At 40.9% G+C, this 15769-nt stretch overlaps 1 protein-coding gene across 2 annotated transcripts; it reads left to right on the top strand.

Annotated features, from left to right (window-relative positions):
- The first annotated feature begins 222 nt into the window (after positions 1–222).
- Positions 223–14406, top strand: ZNF35 (zinc finger protein 35). Of its 2 annotated transcripts, none has more exons than XM_034991027.1 (4): positions 223–1685; positions 3685–3994; positions 5162–5306; positions 11334–14406. In XM_034991027.1, the coding sequence occupies exons 2-4, from the start codon at positions 3803–3805 to the stop codon at positions 12578–12580; spliced, it is 1584 nt and encodes a 527-aa protein (XP_034846918.1). In that variant the 5' UTR covers positions 223–1685; positions 3685–3802; the 3' UTR covers positions 12581–14406. The 2 variants fall into 2 exon arrangements, with proteins under 2 accessions (XP_034846918.1, XP_034846909.1); XM_034991018.1 differs by having other exon boundaries at positions 3682–3994.
- The last annotated feature ends 1363 nt before the right edge of the window (positions 14407–15769 follow it).

Below are 15769 nucleotides of genomic sequence, written 5' to 3'. Positions count from 1 at the left end.
TCTCAAAACTCAACAATAATAGATTCATTCAATTAGAAAATGGGCAAAAGACATGTAAAGACATTTCACCAAAATATAGAGAGCAAATAAATGAAAAGATATTCACCATCATTAGCCAGTAGAGAAATACAAGTTAAAAAAAAAAATGCACACGTGTCAGAATAGCTTAAAAAAAGAAAAACAGTGTTATTAAATCTCGGCAAGGATGCAGAGAAACTGGGTCTTGTCTGTTGCTGGGAATGTTAAATGATACAGCCACTCTGGAAAATAGTTTGGCAGTTTCTTACAAAACCAAACAGGCGCTTACGATATGACCTGGTATTTGTACTCCTGAACGTTTACCCCCAGAGAAATGAAAACTTAATTCAGACAAACATATGTACATGACTGTTCATAGCAGTTTTACTTGTAATAGTCAAAATCTGTAAGTAACCCAAAATAGCTTCAACAAGTGGCCAAAACAGTATTCTATTTATACCATGAATACTTACTACTCTCCAATAAAATGGAATGACCTATTCCTGCAGTGACAAGTGAATTTCAAGAAAATTACGCTGAGTGAAAATACAATCTCAAAAGGTGGTATTCTGTATGATTCTACTTATATAATATTCTAAAATGACAAAACTATATAGAGATGAAAGATTAGTGGTTGCCAGAGGTTGGGGATGGTGGGAGGGGGCAGGAGGGAGAGAGAGGGGTAGCACTTAGGAAGGTCTTTGTGATGTTGGAACAGTTACGTATCTTGATTGTGGTAGTGGTTACACAAATACATGTGATAAAATGAGGTAGAAGTCTACACAAACATTGTACCAGTGTCAACTTCCTGATTTTTATATTAAATGATAATTATGTAAATTGTACCTGTTGAGGGAAACTGGGAGAAGGGTATTTTTCCAACTTCCTGTGAATTGTTAAATTCAAAGTAAAAGGTAAAACAAGACCCTAAAAAAGCCATAACCAAATGCAGTGTGAAACCGATTTGAAAACAAAATGATGAAAATACATATTTTAGGGTAGCTGGGGAGATTTGAATATGACTGGATATTAGATGATATTAGGAAATTGTTAGTTTTCTTACCATTATGTAATGGTATTATAATGTTTGGAGAATATTATTATTAAAGGATGCATTTTGAAGAGTTTGGAATGAAGTGGTTTGATGTTTACAACTTTCAAAAAAATATTTTTCAGTATATATATAGAGAGAAGGAAAACGTAGTCAAGTGTTGAGTCCAGATGTAGGATACAGGTATTCATGGTACCATTCTTTCACCTTTTCTGTACCGTTTGTATTTTCAAAATAAAACGTTTGAGGCAAAATTGTCAGGGCTTTCTACAGACAAATGCTTTCTGGCTTCAGGCTCCTGCGTATGCGCCTCGCGTAACTACTACCAAGTCAGGGGATGTACCCTTCCCTGAAGCTCAGGGCCACAGTACACCTGCACCCTCCTAAACACTTTTGCTCCCATCCCTGGTCCGCAGCGATATTGGACACCCATCGAGAAGACAGCACCTCCGAGGTTCCCAGAGAGGCCGGCCTGGCGACTTGGGAAGCCGGAAGTCCGTCTCGAGGCACTTCCTGTCCGCTCATTGTTCTCGCGCCGGCAGGCGCAGGACGTCGGATTCTGCCGGCCTTTCGGCATAGAGCCCGTGACCTCCGGCCGGCGTCTTCTATGAACACGGTCAGTGGAGTTGGCGGTGGTGGGCACGGACGTTGCGGGTGCGGGAGGGGCCATTCCAGGGGCGGACTGCCGCGACCTCCCCTCGGAGGTCCAGGTTTGTCTGTCCCTAGGGCGGCTCCGCGTCCCACCACTTCAGAAACACGGCTGCCGCCTACCGGGGGTCTGGCCTGGGGGACCTTGGAGACGGACAACACCAGGGGCCAGGCTCACCCCGGGAATAGGGCTGTTTGAGGTATGAAGGGGGAGGAGGTGGGTTGCCACATTTGGAAATAGGGAAAGGACACTGAAAGGGAAGCCCCTGATAGGGAACTCGGTGCTGTCTGGGGTGGAGGCGATGTGAGTTTTGTCAGCAGTACGGTAAGAAGGCTCGAAGTGTAGGCAGTCTTGCCTATACACAGGTGAGACGAGTGTTAAGGGCCTTCGTACATGGTAGAATTCAGCTAATCATGGAAAGAATAATCCTCCAGGATTGAGAATTGTTGCAGGAGTGAAAGTGCTATTGTTATTTAAGAAATTCAGTGTGTACGGTAAATTCACAGTAAGTTGACATAGGAGAAAGCATGTGATTACTTCAATAATAGCAAAAGGGGACTTAATAGAATTTAGCACTCTTTCCCCCAATAAAACATCTGAAGGGGAATAGAAAAATCTTAATTTCTTCATAATAAACTAAACTAGTAAGATCGTTTTACTCACAAATTAAACAACAAAAACAACAAAGATCCGCTGGCTTGGCTATGATAAAAAGGGTGGTGTTAAGTTGGTGGTGGTGTGATTTGGTGTGATCCTTTTAGAAAGCAATTTGGCACTGTATCTCAACCATGAAATCCTTAAACCAGTAATCCCTCTATTCTGAAGGAATAATTCAGCAGAAGAAAAAACTATTTGCACAGAAAAAATTTTAACATTGTTAAGAATATAAACTGGAAACAAAACTAAAACAAAACTAAAGCAATGGCTCATAGATAGGGTTGGTTAAGTTATAATGCCAGAATGAGGTAGCTCTGTATGTACTTATGTTGAAAGATTTATTCAAGACTATGGAATAGTGTGAGAAATATAGAAATTGAGTTTAAATGCTGAAAAATGCACGAGTGTAATCTAATCTCTTTTGGGAAAATAAGCAATATATGTAAAGGTGTACATTATCTGTATGGAAATGCAGAGAAAACACTGATGACTGATAATTACTGTGTGTGTGTGTGTAGGACATATATTTACTTATACATATTTCTGTGTTGATCCTTTTTGGATGAGAATGACAGATTAGGAGAATTAATACTATAAGTTTTTGTATGTATAGCTACTAAAAATGATAAGCATGAAGAATGGCAACATAAAACATCTTTTTTTTATCTTAAGACGAATACAAGGCATTTAGAAGAAATGGAAAAAATAAACAAAAAGAAGCTCAAAACTACCTGTAAATAAATACATCACCTAGAGATGACCACCCCTAGATGGTGTCTAGACTCTCAGTCTTTTTCTTGAGATTCTTTACTTTATGCTATTGTGTATCTGGCGATAAAAAAAACCTCTTTGTGTTGTAATATTCCTTCTTAAAAAAAAAATGGTGATAATTGTAAAAATATATATCCCCATAGTTAAAAAACAAAAAGTTTAATAAGTCATAATTGTCAGTGTGGTTGAAGGTTTTCCCTTAAAAGAAATATCTTAGATTCGGTGCTATAGCTCTTTGGAGGTGGAGTAGGGCTGATATTTCTTAGTCATTTTCTGTATTTTTCAAGTTTTACAGTAAAAATACATTAACTCTATAATCAGGAAAAAAATAAACACTATGAAGCTGTTTGTAATGTGATTATTATGGGAATAAATTACATGTTTGCAGTTGAACCCTCTCCATCCTATGAGGGAGGAGTAGAGCAGACTCTTGCTATAGTGGCTGCTGCCTAGGCATTGGTGAAATTGGCCAGTGGGCTTAATGGCATCCAGGCAAACCTCTGCTTGATGCTAACAATGTTTTCTGGTTTTTCAGTAGACAGTCTTGGCCCTGGGAAGAAACTCAAGAAGAAGCTTTTGAAACTTAAAGATTAGATGGGGCTTGACCTCTGCTGGGCAGCCCCCAGCTGTAAGAGTTCCTGTCCTGAGCAAAGAAGATGACTGCACAACTGAGAGAGGCCATGGCCTTAGCCCCCTGGGGCTCAGTGACAGTGAAAAAGGAGGAGGAAGAGGAAGAAAACTTCCTAGGTCAGGCATCCAGCCAACAAGTGCACTCTGAGAACACCAAAGTCTGGGCTCCTGGGGAAGGTCCTCAGACAGGCCTTGATATATCAGAACAGGAGGAAAAGGTAAATAATGGTCTGGGAAGAAAGTGGGAGGAGAGACCTGAAGACCTCAAGTGGTTTCAGGGGCGACTATGTCCCTCTGCTTCCACGCCTGGAGTATTATTTTCTATCTAGGGCTCTAGCCTTTAGGCCTTTGGAATATAATAGAAACAGTCTCTTCTGATTGAGGGGACGTTTAGTGCTTTCTGTAAACTAGTGGTTCTCAAACCTTGCTACACAGAATTAATTGGGGAGCTTTTTATAAAATTGTGATGCTCATGCCATACTTGGTTCCAATTAAATGAGAATCTTGGGGTGGGACCCAGACATCTGTGTTTTTTAAAAACCCTTCAGGTGACTCCAGTCAGGATCTGATAGCTCTAACCTGTGCTTCTCAAATTTTAAAATGATTTAGTATCTCAAATTTTTTTTTTTTTAAAGATTTTATTTATTTATTTGAGAGCGAGAATGAGAGACAGAGAGCACGAGAGGGAAGAGGGTCAGAGGGAGAAGCAGACCCCCTGCTGAGCAGGGAGCCCGATGTGGGACTCGATCCCGGGACTCCAGGATCATGACCTGAGCTGAAGGCAGTCGCTTAACCAACTGAGCCACCCAGGCGCCCTAGTATCTCAAATTTTAATCACTAGGAGGTCTTGTTAAAATGCAGATTCTGATTCAAAAGGTCTGGGTTAAGATTCTGTACTTCTCACAAGCTCCCAGGTGTTGGTGATCTATGGGTTGCACTTCGAGTAGTGAGGATATACACTGTACTGTGCTCCAGAATGTTTTCAAATACTGCTCCTTACCATCACTAGACAGATGAGACTGAGGTTCCCCAAAGATCATGATCTTGCTTCTCTGATCCTTAGACCTCAGAAAACTCTAGCCTGGAAAATCTCCTCATACGCTCTTTTTGTCATGCACTCCCTGGCAAGCTAGTTTTGGATGCCAGAGTGGGCAATGAAGTGAAATCAAAGTGATAGAGAAGAAAGTTGCAGGCTTGATTGTCTATCTGACTCATGTTGGGGGATCAGAGAAGACTCTGACTTTATTTTCCCTTTTTGTTGTTTTAAAAAAAAAATCTTTTATGGTCTGCATGAATAGGTACTTATGTTCTCACCTTGAAAACTAATCATACCACCTCCCACTAACAATCGCCTCATAAACTGACCTGTGCTTTCTTATCTCTAGAGTCCAAACATGTTCTGGGATATGGCTGTCATCCTGAAAGCAACACAGGAGGCACCTGCTGCCTCAGCCATTGGCAGCTACTCATTACCAGGGACTCTGGCCAAGAGTGAAATACTGGAGACTCATGGGATTATGACCTCTCTAGGTAAAGTTTAACTCCCTGATTCAGAATCTGACCATTGGGGTTTCTCAAAAATCTATTCAGAGACTGGTGGTCTGGTCTCCTAAGTTGAGAAACATAGAGTATTGAGGTATTGAAACTATCAGGGAGAGCTGGATAGAGGAATGCCAAAAGATGCATATGCATTTGTCACAGGAAATGGCTTATTTTGCACAGTCTTAAGACACCAGACAAACACAGGTGAACTCCAAATTCACCTTTTAATCACATTTACTGATTAGCAAGCTTCATATCTATTCACACATGGAGACACATCTTCTTCATGTGCTTTGTGTTTATCATTAGTTGGTGAGCCTGGAAGAGAAGCTAGCTAAGGCTAGCTATGTAAAAGACGGGTCAATTTTTGTGGTGATTTTGAGGAACTGTCCTGGAAATGTTCTGTTTTTATAGATCTTTGTGCAGATTCCAGAGGATTTTGAGCAGATGTGTCAACTATATTGATGTTCAAAGCTAGGTCTTCATGGATGTACAGACGGCTGGCTTATCACCTGGTTTTTTCTCTAAGCTGGGACTCAGGATATGTCTGACTAGCAATGGCAGAAGCTTACCTATGGAGGAGTGACATGTAACTGTGGGTCAAGAATATGGTAGCCATGGGTCCTGTGTTGTAGAAGTAGTCTCTGGATGACTGCCAAGTTCCTTCTGGTACTCACATTCTATAAGTCTGCCTGGTCCAGAGCTACATCTGAATATTTTGAACCCACTCTGCTCTCTAACCCATTTCTCAGACTGACTGCTTTCTTTTTTTTTTTTTTTTAAAGATTTTATTTATTTATTTGAGAGACAGAATGAGAGAGAGAGAGAGAGAGCATGAGAGGGGGAGGGTCAGAGGGAGAAGCAGACTCCCTGCCGAGCAGGGAGCCCGATGCGGGACTCGATCCAGGGACTCCAGGATCATGACCTGAGCCAAAGGCAGTCGCTTAACCAACTGAGCCACCCAGGCGCCCAGACTGACTGCTTTCTTAAACCAGTATTGTGGGAAATGTTAGGATTATCACCTTTCATTTTCTTGTCTGTTCTTTCTTTAATCATTCCCCCTGTCAGCAGCTTCTGTTGCCCACTTTTCTGCTCTCTATTCATTCTCTCTGGTACATTCTGTTCATTATCACTTATTTTCTGTTTCCTTGCTTTAGCAATCATTCACTGTCTTAACTCCAGCAGTGGCACCCATCCATCAGGAATGGTCACTCTTTTCCTTCTTTGCCTCATACCTTAAGAACCTGTTCCCAGCCAAAATTTACCTTTTGTGTGCTGCCAGCTGTTTGCATAGCAGCAGGTAGCAATGACATGAGCTCTAGGAATTAAGAGAAAGATGCAAGTGTAGTTGCTGCCCTGCCTTTGATAACTCTGTGACCTTGAACAAGTCCTTTCTCTCTCAACCTCCATTTCCTGTTCTGTCAACTGGGATGTATTCATTCAGTAAATACAGGATTTTGGGGGGGGCCTGCTTTCTATGTGCTGGGTAGTGTTATAGGTGAATAAGACATAGTCTTGCCCCCTTTTTTTTGTTTTTACCTCCCACACAGGTGAAAGAGAATAGTTTTATCTTGATGCTAAAATCATATAATATACATGAACATGTTTTGGAAATTTTGATGTGTTACTGGTGGATAATATTTGAGAGAGTTTTATCTACAATTTCCTGTGTATTAATTACTATTGGATTTATTAAAGTTTATACATTTAAAACCAAGTTTTTAAGCATTTAAACATAACTTATTTTTTTAATTTATTTTATTTTATTTTATTTTATTTTATTTTAAGATTTTATTTATTCATTTGAGACACAGAGATACAGAGAGAGAGAGAGAAAGCATGAGCAGGGGAGAGAGGCAGAGGGAGAGGGAGAAGCAGGCTCCTCGCCGAGCCAGGAGCCTGATGTGGGGCTCGATCCCAGGACCCTGGGATCATGACCTGAGCTGAAGGCAGACGCTTAACCATCTGAGCCACCCAGGTGCCCCTAAACATAACTTATTTTTATTTTACTTATACATCTAGAAAAATTTTTATAAAAATAAGAATATTTGTACTTTTTCTTTAATTCATGTTTAGTTAAGGCTCAGGTTTTACAGATTAATTTTTTAAACCTTTTAAAGCATTTTGCTCCACCTACATATCAATTTCTTTATATAAAAATTTCCTTATTTTTATTCTCAAATAAAAATAGTAAAATGTATTAAGTTTCAAATTTAATATATCTAATTTTTTTTTTTTTTAAGATTTTATTTATTTATTTGACAGAGACACAGCAAGAGAGGGAACACAAGCAGGGGGAGTGGAAGAGGGAGAAGCAGGCTTCCTGCTGAACAGGGAGCCCAATGCGGGGCTTGATCCCAGGACCCTGGGATCATGACCTGAGCCGAAGGCAGACGCCCAACGACTGAGCCACGCAGGCGCCCATACTATCTAATTCTGTAAAACATTTCAAACACCTAAGTAGGCAGACTTTCTAATCTTATATATAAAATCTTGATAAACACACGACTTTTGTAAATCTAATAAATTTGTAATGACTTACAAATTTAGTAAATTAAATCACCTTTCATATATTATAATACAGTCACCAGCTAAGATGGCAGACTTGTATAGCATTTCAGATCTCTTTTTTAAAAAAATGAAGGAAGAGTATTGATTTCAGAAGTTATTACTTTGCCTATCCTCTGGTTGATTACAAGTACCTTTTTAGTTTATTTCTGTACTTTACTTGGGTTACAGTAATCCTTCAAGATCCAGAAAAGGAAAAATACCATCTCAAACAAGCCAGAGGTACAGGTTCTACACTATTGGCTAATTAATAACCCAAGGGGATTTGAGCTTGAGTACACAGAATGAGCCTTCTTTCCTTTTCTTATACCCTGGGCATTGGCTAAGATCCTAGCTCTTACTTCATCCCTGTGATGAAACTGTTAAAATAACCACTACATGGAGACCCTTGTAGGCCACAGTTGTACCTGCTTCTGTAATAATTTTGACAGAAAGCATGATGCAAATAAAAAGAGTTGTTTCTGTTACTGGTTCTAGTTGGTTCAGTAATTCCCACCAGTCTTCTCTTTCATGTCTTTCTAGTGTTCTAAATCTCATGGTAAAAAGGTAGGAGTGAGGTCAGGGGATGGAAGTGAGGTCATAGACTGAAGTATTCTTGGACTTTGTTTTTGTTGGAGAGATGCTTAGTGGGAATAGGAGCCCCCCACCCCCCCTTTTAAGTAATGCAGGGCTAAAGCAAAGAAGGAGGAGATGGAAAAAAGCAGGAGGGAGATTTAGAAGGGAGAAAAATTAGGTGAGATGTATGGGATAAAGAAAGTAGAGAACATAAAAGAGAACAAAGTAATGAGCAAAAGGAAAGCAGAAGAGACATGAAACCATTACAAGGGAAAAATCAGAATATTTCATACACATTGATTTTTAAAATAAAAACCAAGAGAGGAGAGATGAAGAGGCAGTAGGGGAAAGAGATAGTGGGGAAAAAAGTAATATATGGAGACAGATGGTGACTATACTTAAGGTGGTAAGCATGGAATGTATGTATGGAATTGTTGAATTAATATGTTGTACACTTGAAACTAATAAAAGATTGTACGTTAATTATACTTCAGTTAAAAAAATAAAGAGAAAAAAATGATGTAAGGGCAGTTAAACTACAGGGAGAAAAATAGAATAGCTATGAGAAAGATAACAGAAGAGTAGTAATGAAATAACTGGAAAAAGACTAACATTTCAGAATTTGTTGTTATCACATTCAGTGCTCTGCTATGCAGCCCCTCAGGCATTGCCTTTTTCCAACATCACCCGTCTTGTCTGAATGATTGTGAGGGGAGTGTCATATAACTGTTGTCTTAACCAGGCAGCCATAATGGGCTGTTTCCCTGCCCCCCATGATGCTTTGTATCCCGACATCCCTGTCTCACTCACTCATCTCCTAGGTTGGAGAGTTGCCTGGTCTGTGCTGGTCGGATGTTTTGTAGATGCTGGATTGTCCCCTCTGCAGTTGCTGCATGACCTGCAGCTCACAGCTTTCCTGCTTCAAAGCTGACACCAGTAGGAATACCTCCCCCTCTGAGAGGCTTGCCTTCCTCTGCTGTTCACCCTTGTTTCCTGTGCCTTTATCTGGGTAGTGCTCCTGAGCTTGGTATAATTCAAATACTGTTGAAAGGTTCACTCTACCAACACTAGGCTGCATGGGTGCACATTCTTGGGTCAAGGGTACTAGGGGTGGAGAGGAGACAAACATAAAGAATTATGTTACTGACTGCAGGACCCCTTTTCTGACACCATTAGGGTTCTGAGGCAATGTAGAGCAGCCAGACACTAGTCAAGAGTTTTAAAACTTCAGGATGTTTTGGTGTTTTTGTGATATTGGCATAATGGAGCAGGCTATACAATGTCTCAGACTTAGAAAGGTCAGCTTTCCTTGACACAAAGCAAAGCTGTTTGCTCAACACAAGTGTTCAGCTGTTTACTCTGTTCAGTTGCCGTCTATCACCGTAACAACTCCTATGCCCTAAGGTTCGTCTTTGCTCCTGGGCCCCAACACATGGATCCACAGCACTAATTGTCCAGCTCAAAGTCACTGCAGACCCTCACAGAGCCACTTCCTATGCTCCAAGGCTGTTTTCAGGCATTACTATAGAGTAACTCAGTTAATCTTCTCATGGTTTTATGGGCTAGATACTGTTATTGTCCCTAATTTGGAGATAAGGAAACTGAGGCACAGAGAAGCTAAGTTACTAGCCCAAAGTCATGCAGCTGGTAAGTGGCAGAGCAGGTATTTGAAACCAAGCAGTCTGGCTCCACAATCCATGTTCTTAATCTCTATGCTGCATAGCCTCTCAGTGTTTTAGGTACTCTCAGCTGCTCTGGTCCTTTTGGCATCCTCTGTGACCCATTCTTTTTATTTTTTAAAAATTTTTTTATTGTTATGTTAATCACCATACATTACATCATTAGTTTTTGATGTAGTGTTCCATGATCCATTGTTTGTGCATAACACCCAGTGCTCCATGCAGAACGTGCCCTCCTTAATATGTATCACCAGGCTAACCCATCCTCCCACCCCCCCTCCCCTCTAGAACCCTCAGTTTGTTTTGCAGAGTCTATCGTCTCTCATGGTTCGTTTCCCCCTCAGATTTCCCCCCTTTCATTCTTCCCCTTCTGCTGCTTTTTTCTTTCTTAACATATGCTGCATTATTTGTTTCAGAGGTACAGATCTGTGATTCAACAGTCTTGCACAATTCACAGTGCTCACCTCCCCAGTGTCTATCACCCAGCCACCCCATCCCTCCCACCCCACCCCCCTCTCCAGCAACCCTCACTTTGTTTCCTGAGATTAAGAATTCCTCATATCAGTGAGGTCATACAGTACATGTCTTTCTCTGATTGCCTTATTTCGTTCAGCATAACACCCTCCAGTTTCATCCACGTCGTTGCAAATGGCAAGATCTCATTCCTTTTGATGGCTGCATAATATTCCATTGTATATATATATACCACATCTTCTTTACCCATCACTGTGACCCATTCTTATCCTTTCTTTGATATCCAGCTTCCTCATACACGAAAGTCTAAGTTGTATAGATCTTCATTTCCAGGGACGGAATCCCCCTAATTAATTGGTGGGTTGTAAGCAAATCCACACTAAGTGGCCAAGGTAAGGAGGCAAGCCTGGGGAGAGATTGGTGTCCTTCATAACTGGTCTTAATTGTAAGATCATTCATCACACAACCAGGAGAGCTGTCTGGAGATGGCTTTCCTGGCATGAGGCAGTGGGTTGGATGTCTAATGGAGGTAAGTAGAAGTGCTGGAAAATCCATAAATCAGTGGATTCTGCTCTGGGTGTGGGGGAGAGAGGTGACACGTGAAGGGAATTCTTTCCTTTGATGAAGCCATTTTTTGTACACTGAAGTCATATACTTCCTGACATTTATCACTTAATGATCCTTTTCTTTTTCTAGGCCAGAATAAGCTGACATTTGTACTTTCTGTTTGTTGTTTCAGGTGCTGAAACCAAGAAGCCACAGTTACTGGTTCCAAAAACTGAGATATGTGATGAAGCAGAAAAACTGTTCATAAAATCAGGAAGAATCCAGAAAGTTAATCCTCAAGGACCTGAGTTAGGAGAAGCCTGTGAAAAAGGGAACATGTTAAAGAGGCAGACAATTAAGAGGGAAAAGAAAGATTTCAGACATGTGACAGTAAAGGACTGTCATGTACCTGAAAGCTTCAAAGTAGAGGAAGATCAGAAATGTCAGAAATCTGGGGAAAGATATAGCTTTAGTTCTAGCTCTGTTAAAAATCAGAAAAGCCAGCCTGGACAGAAACCTTTTACATGTAGTGTATGTGGGAAAGGCTTTAGTCAGAGTGCAAACCTCGTAGTGCATCAGCGAATCCACACAGGGGAGAAGCCCTTCGAATGTCATGAGTGTGGGAAAGCCTTCATTCAGAGTGCAAACCTTGTTGTACATCAGCGAATCCACACTGGACAGAAACCATATGTTTGTTCAAAATGTGGGAAAGCCTTCACTCAGAGTTCAAATCTGACCGTACATCAAAAAATCCACTCCTTAGAAAAAACCTTTAAGTGCAGTGAATGTGAGAAAGCCTTCAGTTATAGCTCACAACTTGCTCGGCACCAGAAAGTTCACATTACCGAAAAATGCTATGAATGTAATGAGTGTGGGAAAACATTTACTCGGAGCTCAAACCTCATTGTCCACCAGAGGATCCACACTGGGGAGAAGCCCTTTGCCTGTAATGATTGTGGCAAAGCCTTCACCCAGAGTGCAAATCTTATTGTACATCAACGAAGCCATACTGGTGAAAAGCCATATGAGTGTAAAGAGTGTGGAAAAGCCTTTAGTTGTTTTTCACACCTTATTGTGCACCAGAGAATTCACACTGCGGAGAAACCTTACGATTGCAGTGAGTGTGGAAAAGCCTTCAGTCAGCTGTCTTGCCTTATTGTGCATCAGAGGATTCACAGTGGAGATCTTCCTTATGTGTGTAATGAGTGTGGGAAGGCCTTCACGTGTAGCTCATACCTGCTTATTCATCAGAGAATTCATAATGGGGAAAAACCTTACACATGCAATGAATGTGGCAAGGCCTTCCGGCAGAGGTCAAGCCTCACTGTGCACCAGAGAACCCACACTGGGGAGAAGCCCTATGAGTGTGCCAAGTGTGGTGCAGCTTTCATTTCTAACTCGCACCTCATGCGACACCACAGAACCCATCTTGTTGAGTAACAAGTATTTGTTACTCCAGACATTGATCATAATCCACTACACCCTAATTGGACACGTCTTTGCTGTTACGTTCCTCTAAAAATGAGGCCCACCATATTCTTAAAAGTAACAGTTTTTGGGAGTGTATCATAGAACATACACATTTCAGAAGCTGACTTAAAGTGAAAGCTAAGCACCTAAAGGCAAGGACTGTTTTTTAACTGTCATCATGTTTGAAATGGAATGTGGCTTAGAAATGGGTCATACAAGGCTAAGTGATAAAGATCCTATTTGAGAAAAGGTATTTTAACTTAATCTTGTTTTTTAAAATTCATAATTTCTTGAGCAACAGGCAGGTTATTGGTATAGGTCTGCTTGGTGGAATTCTGGAGCTTTGAATCTTGTATTCTAGTATTTTGGGTTAAGAAGTAATGACTAAGGAAACTACCTGGGGTAGCAATTCACCAGCAACTCACCTGTGAACATTTATAAGCTTTCCATTCCTTCGGCAATTTGAACATTAAAAGAAAAAAAAAAGCATTATCTGCTGCTCCTAAAATAGAAGTAGGAAACAGCTGTTTCTTTTAATTGTCTATACCTCATGAACCTTGGTATGGTAAAGCTCTGGGGAGATCTCAAGTCTTCCATTCTGCAGTCTGTGTGGCCAAGCACTTGAGGATTGATGGTGACAAAACACTGGGGTCATACATGCTGCCAGGCAGTATTCATTTGCTAACATCAGCTCTCCAAGTGACCCTAACTTCCGTTGCATTCCATTGGAGTGAGATGCCTGTAACAGTCCCGTTCTCAGATAGAGGAGTCAAAGAATAAAGCTTGCTGAGAGGCATGCCCACATTATCTATGCTCATTCTGCTCAGGCCTAGCCAGGGGGCTCAGTTTGGGTGTCATTCTCACTTTTTGGCTGGTCTTTAGAAGAAATAATGGAGTCCTAATTTTAAGAGGACCAAAGAGGGAAATACAGGGAGAGGAAGGAGGCAGAGTGGGACTCCTAAGGTCTTTATTTTTTTGAGAAGCTCAAAGGTATTGGAATGTGAAAACTTAGAAAGATGAAGAAACTGGCTAAGGTAAGATAACCTTTATTACCATTGAGCCTTTATTCCTGGAAAAAATGATTTATAAAACTATGCAATAGGTAGAGCTATGTAATATTGCCTTGTATTTAATATAGAACTTAATTCTTTGTTTATACACCTTCATGTATAGAATCATAATCCCCAGCACTTCTCTTATGCTTTCACATAAATCCTTACTTTAATCCTTAGAACACTGAAAGAAGTGTTTGCCCCATTTAGTTGAGAGTGGTCAAACAACAAAGAACAGCCTACATTCAAATCCAGGACTTAAATCCAGGTTCTCTGTTCTGCCATGCTGTGTCTAACCACCCAGATCTGCGGAGAGCCTGAGAAAGTGGTATATGGGTCATTCTCAGGTGAGGAAGCTGAGGTGACAGATTTTAGGATGTGCCTTAGGCCATGTGACCAATAAGCAGCAAATCTGAGACTGGAATTTGAGTCTCCCAAGTTCTGGGTCTGTCTCTTCACCCCACTTAGTAAGCAAGAGCATATCATAAATGCCCTACCTGGTGATAAGCTATCTGATGCAACTCATGTAGAAGTCTCACCATTGGGACTCTTACTGGCTCATTTGTTCTGTATTTTACAGAGCACTTTCATGTACAGAAGGCATAAACAAAGCTTATTTCCTCTTTCTCCTCCCCTTGAACCATAGTCTTTCATCCAAGCATGTGCACCACCTTTTCCCAGTTTGCAGTCTAAATCATACACAATTCTAAGAAATTAATAGGATTCAAAAGTGAGAATCAAAAATGCTCATGTACTCACTGACCTTGAAAGTAACTGTTCCTGTCCCCCAGCTGGGAGTGGAGAGACCCAAAGATAACACTTATGTCTGCTGAGGAACAAGCTTAGGTTTTTCCCCCTTCAGGATCAGGAAGCCCAGAAGAGAGGGAGAGCAGGTCTGAAGATTGGGGATAAATCTGTGACCTGGACCTGTCCAGAGACCAAAAGTGTACTTTCCTGAATGATACCAGCTGGGTTAGGATTCTTACGGCAGTTAAATTGTTTTAGCTTCACATTGTATGTTCTTCCTCCTATTTGAATGTTTGTCATGGGTGATTGTGATTTCCTGGCTAAAGATTGCTGTTCATAGGCAGTTCAGAAAAGGCTACGTAGGTGATGGTGATGCAAAGCTGGATTTGGGAATCACTGAACCAACCTTGCAGTGAAACAGTGGTATTCACTTGGCTGCATGTTAGAATCACCTTGTGTACTTAAAAAATTTTTTCATTCCCAGGGCCAAGTATTTTTTTTTCAATTCTGGAGGGGAACCCAATGTGTAACCAAGGTAATGGCCAATGCAGTCAAGTAAAGTCTGCAGACCACAAATGCATCTGATCAAAGGTGGAGTGGGGAGGCCCTAGTATAAGGATGTGGATGTGCAGAGTGCTCTGTGGTTTCAGCAAAACAGAATGCTAACAACATTGGCTGCACTGGATGTCCTGTACCTTGGCTGTAAGGATTGTGTTCCCTAACTTTATTTGTATTTTAAATGAATATACCAAATACTTTATGAGCAAACCAAGTTTTATGCATTTATATTCCTCATCCAACAAAATGACTTTTTACATTTGTACTTTATTTCATCTCCATGGCTTGATTTCCACAAACCTGCACACAGGTTCAGGACCTTCAATCCTGCACAAATCATGTGAGCCTAGTGGATTACCAGACAGACCAGATCCTTACCCAACTAACAACTCTTACTTCTAGTTCATTTCCAGTCCTCAGAATAGATTACCTGCCCTCCTTTTTCTGTATGGTTTCGGGTAGATGAGAAGTGACTACTACTAGTTGTCACCGTTGGCTTAGGTTCTCCTTTTCCTAGAGGTCAACTCCTTTCTCCCTTGGCTGTTATTTCTAGAAGTGGATGGGAACTCAAGCCCTGTTTCTTAAGTTGCCAAGAGCTATCAGAGTTTTAGTTATAAAAGAGCCAGGCCAATTGATGGGTATTAAGAGTAGAGCCAGGAAGTCTCAAGTGAGTACAACAGTTGTGTATTAAGGGGAGCACAGTGATGTGAAAGTGATAATACAGTCTTGTACTTTGAGGGGCATAGGAGAGACTCATCATTCACACACACACACACACACACACACACACACACACACACAC

This window comes from Mirounga leonina, unplaced genomic scaffold (genome assembly GCF_011800145.1).
Source record: "Mirounga leonina isolate KUSES-001 unplaced genomic scaffold, KU_Mleo_1.0 Mir_115, whole genome shotgun sequence".
Classification (NCBI taxonomy): domain Eukaryota; kingdom Metazoa; phylum Chordata; class Mammalia; order Carnivora; family Phocidae; genus Mirounga; species Mirounga leonina.
Note: the sequence above shows the minus strand (reverse complement) of the source record. Positions and strands in the feature narration are given on the sequence as shown.